Source organism: Oryzias melastigma, linkage group LG19 (assembly GCF_002922805.2).
Source record: "Oryzias melastigma strain HK-1 linkage group LG19, ASM292280v2, whole genome shotgun sequence".
NCBI classification, from domain to species: domain Eukaryota; kingdom Metazoa; phylum Chordata; class Actinopteri; order Beloniformes; family Adrianichthyidae; genus Oryzias; species Oryzias melastigma.
Window position 1 is genome coordinate 14,183,547 of NC_050530.1, and position 14,076 is coordinate 14,197,622.

At 37.3% G+C, this 14,076-nt stretch overlaps 2 protein-coding genes across 2 annotated transcripts; both read right to left on the reverse strand.

Annotated features, from left to right (window-relative positions):
* Positions 1-1,553: 1,553 nt before the first annotated feature.
* prph2a (peripherin 2a (retinal degeneration, slow)) lies at positions 1,554-6,923 on the reverse strand. Its single transcript, XM_024284519.1, has 3 exons — positions 5,950-6,923; positions 4,587-4,833; positions 1,554-2,610 (listed from the first exon to the last, which is right to left on the reverse strand). The coding sequence occupies exons 1-3, from the start codon at positions 6,528-6,530 to the stop codon at positions 2,404-2,406; spliced, it is 1,035 nt and encodes a 344-aa protein (XP_024140287.1). The 5' UTR covers positions 6,531-6,923; the 3' UTR covers positions 1,554-2,403.
* Positions 6,924-11,392: 4,469 nt separating this feature from the next.
* Positions 11,393-12,732, reverse strand: tbcc (tubulin folding cofactor C). The gene has a single exon (XM_024284521.2). The coding sequence runs from the start codon at positions 12,650-12,652 to the stop codon at positions 11,618-11,620; it is 1,035 nt and encodes a 344-aa protein (XP_024140289.1). The 5' UTR covers positions 12,653-12,732; the 3' UTR covers positions 11,393-11,617.
* Between the last annotated feature and the right edge of the window lie 1,344 nt (positions 12,733-14,076).

The window sequence follows — 14,076 nt, forward strand, 5'->3', positions numbered from 1 at the left end:
CCCAAGAATGCAATCATTGATTACTTAGCCTGAAAGTATTGAAAATGTTTGAAATGGTCTCCTAATTATAATAAATGGCTAAAATCAATTTCAATCATAAAGACTAAAACCGCCAAATCTGCCAAATTATGTCCACCTGCCCCAAGAAAAATTTGCCCGTAAAACCTGGCAGCACCGCCAACTCAGATCAATTCATAACTACTTAATGAGAATCACCTTCCTGAAAACTTTGTTAAAAAGTTTGAAAGTATTTGTTTGTCATGCATACTTCTGAGTTGTATTTTTTTTTGTAGTATATTCTGTAGCTATAATGCAATATTTTAATATATTTATTATACTGACCTAATTAACTCATTGACTCCTATGAATGCAAAGATGCATCAAATCACTTTGATTCCAAAATTCTCTTAATTTTGCATCTACTTGAAAGTAAAAATACAAGTAATTTTTTTATTGCTGGACATCAGAGGTTAGAAATCCAAATATTTATTTACTTTTCTTTTAGCAGATATCCTATTTTAACAGATCCTCACCACTAAAAAAAGATATGTTATGACTGTCAATAGAGCATTTCTAAATATGATCTACAGCTTAGTATTTCCAGAATATATTTAATGTATTAGGATGTTTGGAGTCCAGTCTTATAGACTTAAAGAAGTTACAAAGAAAAATGTCTGTGGCTCAGATAAATACAAACCTGTTTGGTGATTAAATCAGATGCAACATAACTGTTGAATTTTTAAAAATAGATACATTAGGTTATATGTTTTCTGGTTTTGTGGCTTCCGCTTTTTATAAACGCTCTTATGTTATGGAAGCAGAGGAAGTGAACCCTTGCTCGCTCCGAAAAAAAAAAAGATAAACCTTGTGAATGTTTAGTGGAAAATCTCTCAAGCTGCTCTGTGTTTTACTTTCATATGGCCCTGATCTTCACTCTCTCCTGTTTGTCTTTCAGTTTCTCCTTCTCCCTGTCGTGAGTCCCGCTCACCTGGTGGAGGGGATCATGCTAATCTCAAGCCGATTAGTCCTCTTATCTGCTCAGCACTTGTTATGTTCTTTGGTCCAACAAAAATACCGCACAGATCTGGCCTCTTTACTGTTCCTGCTGACTCTCCGCTGCCTCCTAACCCCATGCGCTCGGAGAAAAAACAAAATCTATATCGCAGATCCTCCGTCCTCGCAGTGGGAGCAGAATATAAGGATTTGTTCTCAGAAGTTCATGCTGTTAGGTGAATTGCATAACATTAAGATGGATACATTTGTTTAATCAATTTGGAGATTAAACTTGTTCTCAAGCGGATTTAAAGCCCAAAAAATCTCCTAAATCAATAACCGGTATCCCACTTTATGTTGGAAATGTTGTTATAAACAACCGTTAGCACAGACACACACATGTCCTGATGCTGGACATGTGGAAAGTCATCCCGCGTCCATGTGAAAGCAGTAATGCCATAATTACCCTTATCCTATTGACTTAATCAGGAACACTGCAGCACTCCCAGCAAGGCTCCCGGTGTGAGATCCTTGTGACTCAAAGCTGGCAAAGCACAACATCATCTCTAAAATCCTTTATTTATTTGTATTTTTTTTCCTACATCATCAACACATAAACCCCAAAGTATCATCTGCAAAAAAAAAAAAAAAAACTCAACTCAGAATTAAAGAAAAGATATAGCTTAATTACAATATTTAAAAAAATAATTTTTCTACACTATGTACAAAGACCCAGTGATAATAATATACATACATACATGGTCATTAATTGATGGTAAGGGAACTTTAAAGAATGCAGGAGCCCGTATTTAGCTGCCAATTTCCTCCGCATGTTTGGAATTGCCCACAGCCTGCTCCTCAGCCACGTCCCGCAGGAATTCATGCTGACGTGGACAAAATTTCACTCCATTTTTCCAGGATTCAAAGATAAAAAGAGCCCAATGGCAGTAAAAATAGGGGCCAATTTTTACTTCCATTTTTTTACAGATAAATTTAACAAATTGAAATGTATCTGCTCTCTTGGTATCCATGAGGGGGAATTGCATAGCAACCACCAACCCCACAAACTAAGCGATAAAGAAAAAATCAGTAAAAATGAACTCCTAATCCTAACTGGAAAAATTATCAGTACATGTGGCATGAGATTATAATCTGTCTAAAATCCACAATTTGTACAGAATTCCTACAATTGGCTTCATGAAAAACAGGGTTGAGCGGAAACTGGAAAAGTTGGCGTTGGTCTTATCCATCATCTATATGAAAAAGTGTCCATTTGTCATCAGCTTGTTTAAAATGAAGTCATTATCATATGTTGGAGCTGATAGTGACTACAAAATAAAAGCTGAAAGAGAACTTTTTTTTTTCCACACTGCTGGGAGTGTTCATGGTTCCTGCAGCTGCAGTTCACGCTCAACTCACTGTCGCAACAGCTTCCTCCCCACCTTCCTCCACTTTACCGCCTTTACCCATGGCCTTCATTTTAGCCATGATGTCTGTGAACGTCTCCTTCACCGTCTTCTCCAGCAGATAGCCCTCGCTTTCGCTCTCTACTTCCTCCGGGTTCGCCAGCGTGGACAGGGAGCTGTTGACGTACTGTAGGCCAACGGTCACAGCGACCTGCAAAGGACAGGGGCGAACTTAATTCTTTATTTCAAGAAAATTATTATATATAAAATATATATATATATATATATATATATATATATATATATATATATATGTATATATATATATATATATAATATATATATGTATGTATATATATATGTGTATATATTTTTTATATATTTTTTAATATAAATATAAATTACAATTAAATAAACAGGGCTTTAGAAAAAGTTTTATCAACTTGAGTTAAAAGCCTTAAGACTAAGCTTAAAGTGAAACCTTGGTAAATTTTGGATAAAAATGTCCTCAAAAACTAATAAACACCCTTTAGCCCTTTAACACCTGAGATGTCATCGGTCACGCTGACACACAAAATCTTTAACATTCTGTAACTTTTCAACCATTAACCATTATTCAATGTAATTCCAGTAGATTCTCTCCTTCAGAATCTACTGGAATTACATTGAATAATGATTAACATTTAACAATTTACGGTGAATCTAAGAACCAAAACATTGGAGCTCCAGTGTTAAATGATTTTCAAATAATCTTAAATTATACTTTACCTCTTTTTCTGTGACCCATTAATCAGAGTTCATGTAAATAAAGACGTCAGCTAAGACGATAAACATTAAGGAACTAGGTCTTTCACTGGGAAGATTAACCTATTACTCCATTTCTGACTCCACAACCTTTTTTAACGTGGTTGTGTAACATCAGCAGATCAGCTTCCATGTCAGTTTTATGTCAATATTATGCACGATCGCTGGCATTCTGGAAGAAAAAATGTACCAAAATGAATATATCCTGTGGTTTTTATCAGTATTTCACAAATATTCATAAAGTATTTGCAATTTCTAAAATCAGTATATTGTGTAGTTTAGCTTAAACAACAACAAATATTGGCACTGGAGTATGAGGAAGAGTTACGGGAAAACACGGTGTGACTGTTATAGGATTACCCTTTGGGTAGGAAGTACAATGTTGACAAACTCCATTTACACTCATGCCAAGCGTGGCGCAGAAAACATGGCAGGGAGACAGGAGGAGCAATGTTTAGGTAAAGAGGATATAAAGGTTTTGGAAGGAGGTGAAGTCAGAAGACATATTGGCAAAGTGCAAGTCTCAAAGGCCAAGTCTGTCAGAGCTTTACATGTTTACACACCTGATGATACTGATGAAAAAAATATGTCATAGTCATAGAAAAAAAAACTTTTTGAAGGATCTGAAGACCTTTTTGCTCTACTCCACAGAAACTGTCTCCATCCAAACTAAGAAGGACAGTTTAGCAACCTATTTTCACAATTAAGTATAACTTTAATGCTAGAATGGCTTTTGGTAGTAAAGTTGAGTTAATCCTTTATTAACTTTTGGATTGTGTAATGCTTTAAAGTTACATAGATTAGGGAATAAGCAAGAAAAAGTCTACTTTTTAATAAATAAATAAAAACTCCCTATTTTGGCATTTTTAAACCCATTTTCATGAAAACATTTGAAAATATGAACAGATGTGAGGGTCAATTTTGGTCTGAATTGACAGTTTTCTTGATAAGTCTTAATATGTTTGCCTTTTCTGTTTCCCATAAGGCTTTGAAATAAGCTTTATGTTCGTCTTTACTAAAGATGGTGCTTGAAGTTTAGAGGGGGGAGGGTCTGATTAAGCCACCTGTTTGCTGACTAATAGAGAAAGACCATGACTTTTGAGGACAGGGCAGACTCCCTGCTGCTGCCACATGGAGACGCTCAAAGACTCAAAGATCTACTGGACAGCTGGGCTTGTTTTGGAAAGATAGGAATGAACAAACTTTCCATTGTCAACCACAGACAATATATTTTCTTCACACGAATTGTAAAGCACATTGAAACTGTAGATTGGTACCAAAGGTTACTTATTGAAGCCACTAAACAAAATGGACATAAAGTGGTCAATAATTACATTTATTTTTCAGTCAAAGGCAATTAGGACAATCTGTGAATATTTGTACCTCCAGCATTGTGACCAGCACCACCAGCGCTCCTATGGTGTTCATGATGCCTCCATAGTAGGACAGCAGGGCGTCGCGGCAGCCTTTCTTCCACACGTTGAGCTCCTCAGTGTAGTGGTCGTAACTGTAGTGGGCCGAATTGTTCGTCATCTGGTACTGAATGCAGGGTCTTGGGGAGCTGGGGTTACAGCAGCTGAACGGCACTCCATCCATCAAATATTGGCCGTCCACATTACTCCCAATGCGACTAGGAGACAAAGTGTTGGATTAGCCAAGAGGAGATACAACTTCTACTCAATCTACAAGGTAAGAGTTCAAGACTGTATGTAGTGTCTCGGATTTTAATAAAGTTTGACAAAACTCCTGATCATCACAACATCTGCAAAAACTCATATTAATTTCTTTCTCCAAGAGTCAATGGCGTTTCATCAGAGGAGATTTTGGCCTATGACACTGTAAACTTTAAAGCTATTTCAGAGTTGGAATTCCCTACTGAATATCTGGGTCAGAGCTTAATCTGAGGATCAGATCAGAGCTCAACTGTGACTGATAGTTGTAGGTCAATGGAAAGACAAGGGTGATTGGATCCAGAAAAACATCTTATCAATCCCCAAAATAAGCCCTTGAGGAGGCTTTGAGCCCATGTACAGATCAGTGATGGAAGACACTAACTTCTATGGCAAAGTTCTGAGTCATCAAGACATTTCAAGCATCACTTTTAGTAAGATTCTTCATGAATTCTAAGAATTTGAAAGTAGACATTGGTCTTGGAACGACATGAAATTTCATCCCAAATTATAGTTGGAGAATTGTTAAGAAAAACTTTTTTTCTTGTCTTTAGATCAAAGTTCTTGAGCGGTGGTAGAGCTGGGCGTCAGCCAGGCCCCCTGGTGATTGGACAGGACACAGATTCTCAAAGGACTTTTAATCCCTGAGATTAAACACTAATTATTCCTCAGTTTTCAGAACTGTCCAAAAATTCTGGAATGTAGGGGTACTGACGTGAAATTTCATCTTGCCCCCTTGACTGGATGTGCTATCCTCTGTAATAAATCACAGAGATCCATCCCCACTAACTTCATCTACAAAATAGCAAAGTTGCCTCCTCTGGAACCTCCCTGGTAACAGTAGCTGTCTCTGTTTCTGTGGTGATAATCTCGATGGGACGAAAGTGAACAATACACTTGCCCTACCTGAACCGCTAATCCACTTACCCTGCCCTGGTGAAAGAACATCTAACTATCCCACCTTGAAGTTTCTTCACAAAGGAAAAATGTCTCTATACCACATTCATGTCTCACACACACCAATAGTCATCTATTAAAGGTCACTAGAAAGAGTTTGGAACTAATTCTCTGCTTACTCTTTGACTTCCTTTGCGCTGAAGTCAAGGTAGCGGTTGCTGACCCACTGGATCTCAAACCAATCTCTAAAATTGTCATTTCCACAGCATCGAAACTCCATCTGCATCAGGTCCAGAGTCCTCTTCATGTAGCACCGTCCTGGAGTGTCCGTGTCCTTGTAGTACCTCATGCCATTTTTTATTCCCTCAGCAAGGGTAAACTGCAGAGGGATCCTCATCAAGAAGCAAAGCAGGGAAGTCAGGAGCAGCAGGCCGTTGAAGCACACGCAGAACACCAAGAAGTACTTCAGCATGGGCTTCCACTTGGCAAACTTGACAGGATCTAGAGAGTCGTAGCAGACTTTGCCTCCAAACGCATTGATGCCACATGCTATGAGACCCATGAGTATGAGCAAGTTGGGCAGAAAGTGACTTTCATTGTTGTCCATCAGTTCTGAGCGTTTTCGAAGCTCTATCTTGAAGAACAAACCCAAGCTGAGAACGAGGATACCAGCCAGAACAGCAAACCAGTACATAAACCAGACGGTCTGAGCAAGCTTCACTCGCTTTTTCAGGTCAAACTTGACCACCATCAAAGCCATTGTCCAATTTGGGACGTGTCCTTGTCAGTGAAGAAGGGAGGTAAATGACCTTGAGCTGCAGGAAGACCCCAAATTCCTGTCAAAACTTTACTTAAATCTACAGGAGTATTCCAATGTGCAAGCCTTGTTTCCTCTTTGCTGTGGAATCAGGGTGTCATCTGGTCGGTCCAAGAAGAGAGGAAAATTAGCTCAGCAGGGAATCCATTGCAGGGCAAAAGAGCAGAGATGAACAACTAAAGAGGAACCAGGATTAAGTCTTACTTTTGCAGAGCTCTCTCTTTACCCATTGTGCCAAAAGAATAAGAGAAAAATTCCATAAACTATTTGAAATTTAATCGCTTTTTCGCTTCCTAACTCACAGGTGAAGCTAACCTTGATGCACTGATCTCCCGGAAAGGTGGGAGATTGCCGTAGAGCCTCATGATTAAACTCAAAGTTGCAGTACGTCATGCTAAGCCCCTGTAAGTAGCCTGATCCAATTTCCAGAAATCCTCCACACAAGATGAGCCTGATTGTAAGCGGCTGCCAGTGACCATAATTGGTTTGAGAGCTCACGTGGTCGTGGCCATCTCGATGAAACAAATCAGGAGCTGCAGGCTGGCAAAGATCACGAACATGACTGTGGAGCACTCCCGCCTAAAGCTATGGGATCCTCATTGATGCACCAAACTTTACATTAAAGCAAGCAACCGGAACTAGCCCCAGTTAGTCCTTCATGTAAACACTGTCAATTTGGGTTCAGGGCTGCATGGTGGTGTAGTGGTTATCACTTTCACCTCACAATAAGAAGGTTCAAATCCCAGCCAGTTCCTTTCTGTGTGGAATGTTTTCCTCGGGGATGTGTGGATTTTCTTTGGGTACTCACACATCCTCCCACAGTAAAAACATGCTTCATAGGTTGATTGGTCTCTCCAAATTGACTCTAGGTGTGCATGTGAATGTATAGCTATGTACGAGTTCCCTCCCTAACCTTAACTACTATAGACCTATACAGTGCGAGACTGTATAGTGCCCTGGATTTTAAAAGCAATTTGGACACCATTCAAGCTACTTTTTTTTTTTTACAAGTATGACTGATATTTCAACTGATATACCAATTTCACAACGCAAATACCAAATAGATGCAAGCATTTTACGAAGATTAACTTGAGTGTTTTTATGATGAAAACGTGAATGGCTTATAAAAAAACATTAAAATAATTTTTTTCACTGAAATTGCTTAAATGCAGTTCATTGTGGTCTTTTTTTCCCAATCTTGTGAGCATCGATGCACACTGGTTTTTCGCAGAGACTGCTTGGAAATATCTATGGAATTGTAGATTCAGACATTACAACAAAATGGCAAATGCACTATATTCACTTCACAAAACTGTATCGTGCATTGAAGATATTCGGGAATAGCACTGTGGTTGCGTGACCCTGCAAAAAATTTGTGATCTGTTCAGGATGTACCCATTGACCCCTCCTCCTTGGTGTTCTAAATAGGAAGTACTGACTGGATGCAAAAAGCCACAGTCCCAAAGACTTCTTTTTAGAAACAAACCGCTATTGCTCAGTCATTCTATTGGTCAAAATAACAATTTTTGCTCGGATACCTTCTTCTTAACATCTTCTTTCAAATCCAGTTTTTTTTTTAGAGATACTTTTTCTTTATCGCAAGTTATTCAAGTTATAAACTGACCAATCAGATGCCTCAGTAAAAGCATGTGGTGCCCGGTGGTCCCCACTTTGAAAGTTTGAATGACAGATTCTCTTTCAGAGAGAGGGGTGTGGGCTTTCAACAAGCTCCCTTGTGATTGGCGACAGAAGTTGCCATAGAAACATACACTCAGACCGACTTGGACCAATTACTGTCACTGGCTCCAAATGGCGGCATCCGTATCGCAGAAAAATGGCGAAAGAATTGGTTTCATTCCACTGGAGCCGGAGGTATAGCATTTTCTATTAGTGAGGTCACAACCACTCTCTCCATCTCTCTATACAGTCAATGGATGGTCACCACCTTCACCCAACAGTAGCGTGGTTGGCTTCAGCAGCCATGTGACCCTGAAAGGGATTCAGTGGATTCTGAAAATGGATGGATGGAACTTTGGGTTCAAACGAGTGAAGAAAGTTAGTCATTTCAGGCTGTTTGGACCTACTTCCTTATTAAAATTTAGAACAAAAATATGAGAGCAAAAATTAGTGGGGCCATTTTGACAATTAATATGGTTTTAAGTTTGGAAATGATTTGTTTCAAGCAATTAAAACAAAATAAAACTAGCGAAGACAAACGACGCAAATGTATAAATGTGCATGTAAAAAATAAGGATAATTAGTCATAAATTGATTGAGAAATATATTTACATACGCACAGATCCACATAGACATGTAAACAATTATATTAATTAATTTTAATCAAAAATAGACTTGCATACAGTACTGTACATGACACATTTAAAGCATTAAATAATATGTTTGACTAAAGGAGTTTCATAAAATGCTTGAAAAGGAGTGGAAGAAAACAAACTCAAACAATCCCACTGCTGCCTCATTTGTTCCCACATGTTGTATTTTTTCTGAATTGTAAATAAATTAAGACATAGAAGGAAGAACAATGCTGCTCAGTAAACATCTGTAGTTTGTCATTTTTAAGTAATCCAGTTATTGGGACAGAATAATTCAACACTTAGATAGAAATCTTCTTAAGGGTTTATGTACTGTATGTCCACTGTCCTTTAAACACATTTTAGGCATGTGTTGTATTTGTGTAACTTTGAAGTTATCCAGCCTTGAAAATCACTTACTTTGAAATTTAGTCTTAATTTCCTGTCTGGATGATGTGGAATTCCTTTTATAGTGATTTCCACTAGTTTTCTTGATAATAACACGTGTCAGCACCGTAACTCAAACAAACTATACATATTTGAATTTGTTAATTAGCTCTCAACTAACTTAAATATTCACTTAATTGATAACTTAATTAACTGTCACTCTCCAATCTTAATGTGTCCTGAAAAAACCTCATGAACTTCATATAATTGCTTCCAGTTTTGCTACACCTTTGAGTTATTTAACAAAAATCCGATTTGCTCTGGACCCATTTGAGTAACTACATTTTATTATGCAACAAGCTTTACAGTACAAGTAAATGGAGAGGTGAGAACGAAAGCGGCTGGGGAACGTCTGCTTGTGCTCAGCATCTGGCACATGTCAGAGTGTTGATTGACAGTGACTGTAAGAGCATAATGCTCTTTCTAGCTGATTGGAACAGGATTACTATAACCATTTTGTGTTGGTGTTTGCTGACGTGAAACCTCACCTTATATTTGTCCGGTCTATTTCAGTTTCTGTGTCGTTCTGAGAATCCTTCATGCAGTTCTTAGACAGTTGTTTTCTATTTATTTTATTTTACTTGTCAGTATTTATTTTATGTATATTCTATCATTTAGATTTTGGATGTCGTCACTATTTCCAGCTTTATCCGACCTGTCTAACGATTGTCAGTCTTTTATAATATTTTTTTAATCAATCATTTTATAATCAATTGGAGGTCAGTAACACTCAGAATTACGGCGCACCAGATTATAAGGCGGGTTTTCTAGTTTTGTACAAATTAAAGGACTTTAATTTAAACAAAAATACAGAAATGGTTAATTAATTAGATATGATTTAACTTTTGGTTAGTTAGATTTACAGATTTCTGGCTGAAATCCACCATAAATAATAGGTTGACTTTTTTTGGTCACTACTGACATTAATTACCTACTACTACATTTGCTGCATTTATGATCCTAAGTCAGGAGTCTACAACCTGTGGCTCTGGAGCCACATGTGGCTCTTTAAACCCTCCAGTGTGGTTCTCGTGCTTAATTAAAAAATATTTTCTATTTTAAAAAGTGATGCAGCTTCATCAAAGTCGCACAAAAACATTTTGACGGATTTTTCAGACCCTTCTACTACCAAAAATCAGTTAGAGATTAGTGTACGGCTACAATTTATACTTAGGGAATATCAGATTATAAGGAACATTTCCTATTGTTAAAAAATAAAGAATTCTAAGTTTCCCTTATAGTAGGGTCACTTAGTTCTGATTTGTGAATTTCTGGCCGAGATGCACCAACGATAAATAAAAGGTGTTGGTTTTTTTTTTCTCACTGCTGATATGACACCACATACATTTGCTGCATTAAGATAATCAAATATGGTACTGAGTGTCTTTTATTTTGAAAGAATGTAATGCAAACCTCCAACAAAAGTTATGAATGATTTCATTTTTTTAAAACATTTTTTTTCTTTATATTTATATTTAAGTTATACCCAAAAAAGTATGTGTATCATATTAGCTGCAGTAGCTAAAAAATAAATTAGCCTCTTATTTTTTTTTTATAAGGAAACTTTGTGACTCCTTCTAGATTAAAGTCAGTAAGAAATGGACCTGAAAGGCTCTTTAAGTATTGAAGGTTGCAGACCTCTGTCCTAAATAATGCCTTTGTATCTTTTATTTTGAAAGGAACTCAAATGAACATGTGTCAGACCTGATAAACAATAGTGTTTTTAATAGAAAAAAACATGTTTTTCTTTATGTTCATGTGCTATTTGTGCATTTTATTTAGATTGATCATACTATCAACAAACACAAATCAGCGTCTTCGATTGCTAAAGGGTGAAGTCAGACTTTGTGGCTTCTCCTGGATTGTAGTCAATGAAAACTCGAATGGTTCTTCACCTCACAAATGTTGTATTTTTGGAATAAAAAAAATATATTATTTATTTGGGTGGAATACTGGTGAGAGTTACATACCTTAAATTAAAAACACAAAACTTTTCTTGTTATTTGTGAAAACAGGGAGTTTAGGGTGAAAAAAAGAGAATAAAGAAAGTATTTTTGACGTATTTATTGAATTATTTGACAGATTTGTGTGGTTGTTTTAACTGTGAAAGCATGTGAACTTTATTTTTCATTCAGAACTCTTCATGCAGGAAAAATTGAGAGTGTGTATTTTTTTTTTAAATGAACTTCATAACAAAACAGAGATGAGGTTAATAAGGCCTAAAGCACTTAATGTGATGCTTTAACCATCTTGCTAAAGGGTTTATGTGTTATTCTAAAGGTCCCAGCTGGTTCTTCTGTCTTCTTCTGGAATAACAGTCCAGTTTGGGGAGTGCGTTCCTGCAGCCAGCCAGTTGAAGTCATCCACCTGGTTCCAGTTGTTTCTGTTTCGATCTAGTCCTGAAACAGTGAAATCCTGGTCCATGGTGGGGTAAGACCAGGAGAACGGGGCGAAGCCGAGTCCGCGGCAGTCCTCGATGATGGCTCGGCTGGTGACGTGCAGGTACACCTGCGTGTCCGTGGTGTTGTGCGTCCGCAGCTGCTGGCAGGCGAATGCCAGCGTGCTGTTGCTGCAGTGATCCACGAACACTGAGGTGGAGACGGGCCCACACAGGATCTCACAGCTGCTGATGTGTTTCAGGTGCAGGGTGCTGGGGGAACCGAACAGGCGCACCTTACAGTTGGTCAGGTGAGTCAGCAGCACGTCCCGGCTCTGGATCTCCTCTGCAGTCTTCATCAAGACCCCGTTGTTCTTGTTGGAGAAGCCACACTGGTCTGAGGATGGAGCTCCACCCACCTTGGTGATTCCCGTATCAGCATCTTTCTCCGTATTAGGTGGAGGTGCATCATCAGGTTCGGCTAGCCCTTTATCTGCTGCTTTGCTGCGAGCCCGAAAGGTGAACTTCTTCTTGGGTAGAGCCTCCTCTCTGATCTCAGTGATGGTGGTCTGCAGCTTCTGCAGAGCCCCCTGCGCTTGCTTGAGCTCGTATTGCGTTAAGAACATCACGCTATCATTCAGGAACTTCTGCAGCTGCAGCGTTTGGTTCGTCGCCTCCTCCAGTTTCTGGGTCACCGCCGCTCGGTCGGCTCCAGCACAGCCGGACAACAGCTCCTCGATCCCCGCCTTCTGACTGGAGAACGTGCTGGAAAAATACTCGCTCTTCTCTTCGCTGACAGCCTGGCTCTGTTTGGCCTCTTTCCTCCGCTCGGTGTCCTCGATCCTCGCCTGATGGCGTTTTTCCATTCGCTCTTGTATTTTAGAAGCGTTGAAATCTTTTTGAACCTCATTTTCCTGATTCACTTCATCCATATTTGTGTGCGTAGTCCACTTCTGGTGGAGCTCTTACGTAACTTCCTGTTGATATTCAGGGGTGAACAGCGCCCTCTGCTGGTTTGGAGTAAAACTTTCATCTTTATTTTACTTCTTCCTTCCCCACATAAATATTACAAAATTAAAACACCACAAAAACCTTTTTTGACCAAATAAATAAATACATAAATAAACAAAACTTAGTATTTCTGCTCCCTTTACTTAATTTAATAAAGGTACTGGTCCTTTTTTCTATTCAAAATAATAAACACAAAGAAAAATATTGATATCGAACATCAACACACGTGGATTATTTGGTTTAAGCAAAAAATAAAATAGACAAAACAACCCAAAATTCTTATTTTAGAAAGATTACATTTATTTATATTTATCAATTCATTTAGAATTTGTGGTTGAAGATCATTTCATAACCAGAAATTAATGAAACAAATCTTTCTTTAACTTTGGTGAAGTTTCTTGATAATTGAATGTCCTTTTATTTGTTTTTATTTTGTGTTTTTCCAAATTATCTTGTATATTATGAGGTAAACATTTATGATGCACTTTAAACATTAATTTGAAATCATAAATAAACCTAAATCTGTGAATTTCACACTTTATAGTTTATTGACTCTGGAGTTAATTGGAAGCAATAGAGATAAAACACACATTCCTTATAATGTTTAAACTTTAATAAAAAAATTACTTTCATTAAAAAAACTACTATTCTAAAGAATACAAGAATAAATGGCCCAAAATGTATTTGGATGGATGGATGGATGGATGGATGGATGGATGGATGGATGGATGGATGGATGGATGGATGGATGGATGGATGGATGGATAGATAGATAGATAGATAGATAGATAGATAGATAGATAGATAGATAGATAGATAGATAGATAGATAGATAGATAGATAGATAGAATTTATAATAACTTTTACATGATGTGTGATGCAATAATGAGTTTCGCAATAGTGTAGTATTATTTAATGATGATAAGCTGGTGTTAGTAATATAATTTTTATCATAAGCTCTTTTTTTGCTTAATAGTAATTAATAAGCATTTTTTTCTTTTTTTTGCTACGTGATATGTGATTTCCATTAAAGGTTTCTGCTGTACTGTATTAATATATTTTAATTATATCTAACTTTATCATTAATACTTGATAAATAATCAGCACTAGAACGGAAAATGTATCAATAACTTAAAATAGATATTAAGAACTGGATTATGGCAACTAAATTAATTTCTTCCTACTCCCTTTTAAGCAGTTGATCAAAATTTATTCTACACTCATTACATTCAATGAATTCAATGTGATGTTTTTTTTTTTCTTTTTACTATTATTTTCTATTCAGTTTAAGAAATATTATTGCAAATAAATGATATATCTATGTATTTATTTATGTATCGTTTTT

What these genes read in the sequence shown, in the direction of transcription:
- prph2a (XM_024284519.1), bottom strand. Translation starts at nt 6,530, where the DNA reads ATGGCTTTGATGGTGGTCAAGTTTGACCTGAAAAAGCGAGTGAAGCTT. An exon ending in AGCGCAAAGGAAGTCAAAGA is followed by an intron (nt 4,834 to 5,949) that starts GTAAGCAGAGAA and finishes TTTGTCTCCTAG; the next exon opens with TCGCATTGGGAGTAATGTGG. An exon ending in TGCTGGTCACAATGCTGGAG is followed by an intron (nt 2,611 to 4,586) that starts GTACAAATATTC and finishes TGTCCTTTGCAG; the next exon opens with GTCGCTGTGACCGTTGGCCT.
- tbcc (XM_024284521.2), bottom strand. Translation starts at nt 12,652, where the DNA reads ATGGATGAAGTGAATCAGGAAAATGAGGTTCAAAAAGATTTCAACGCT.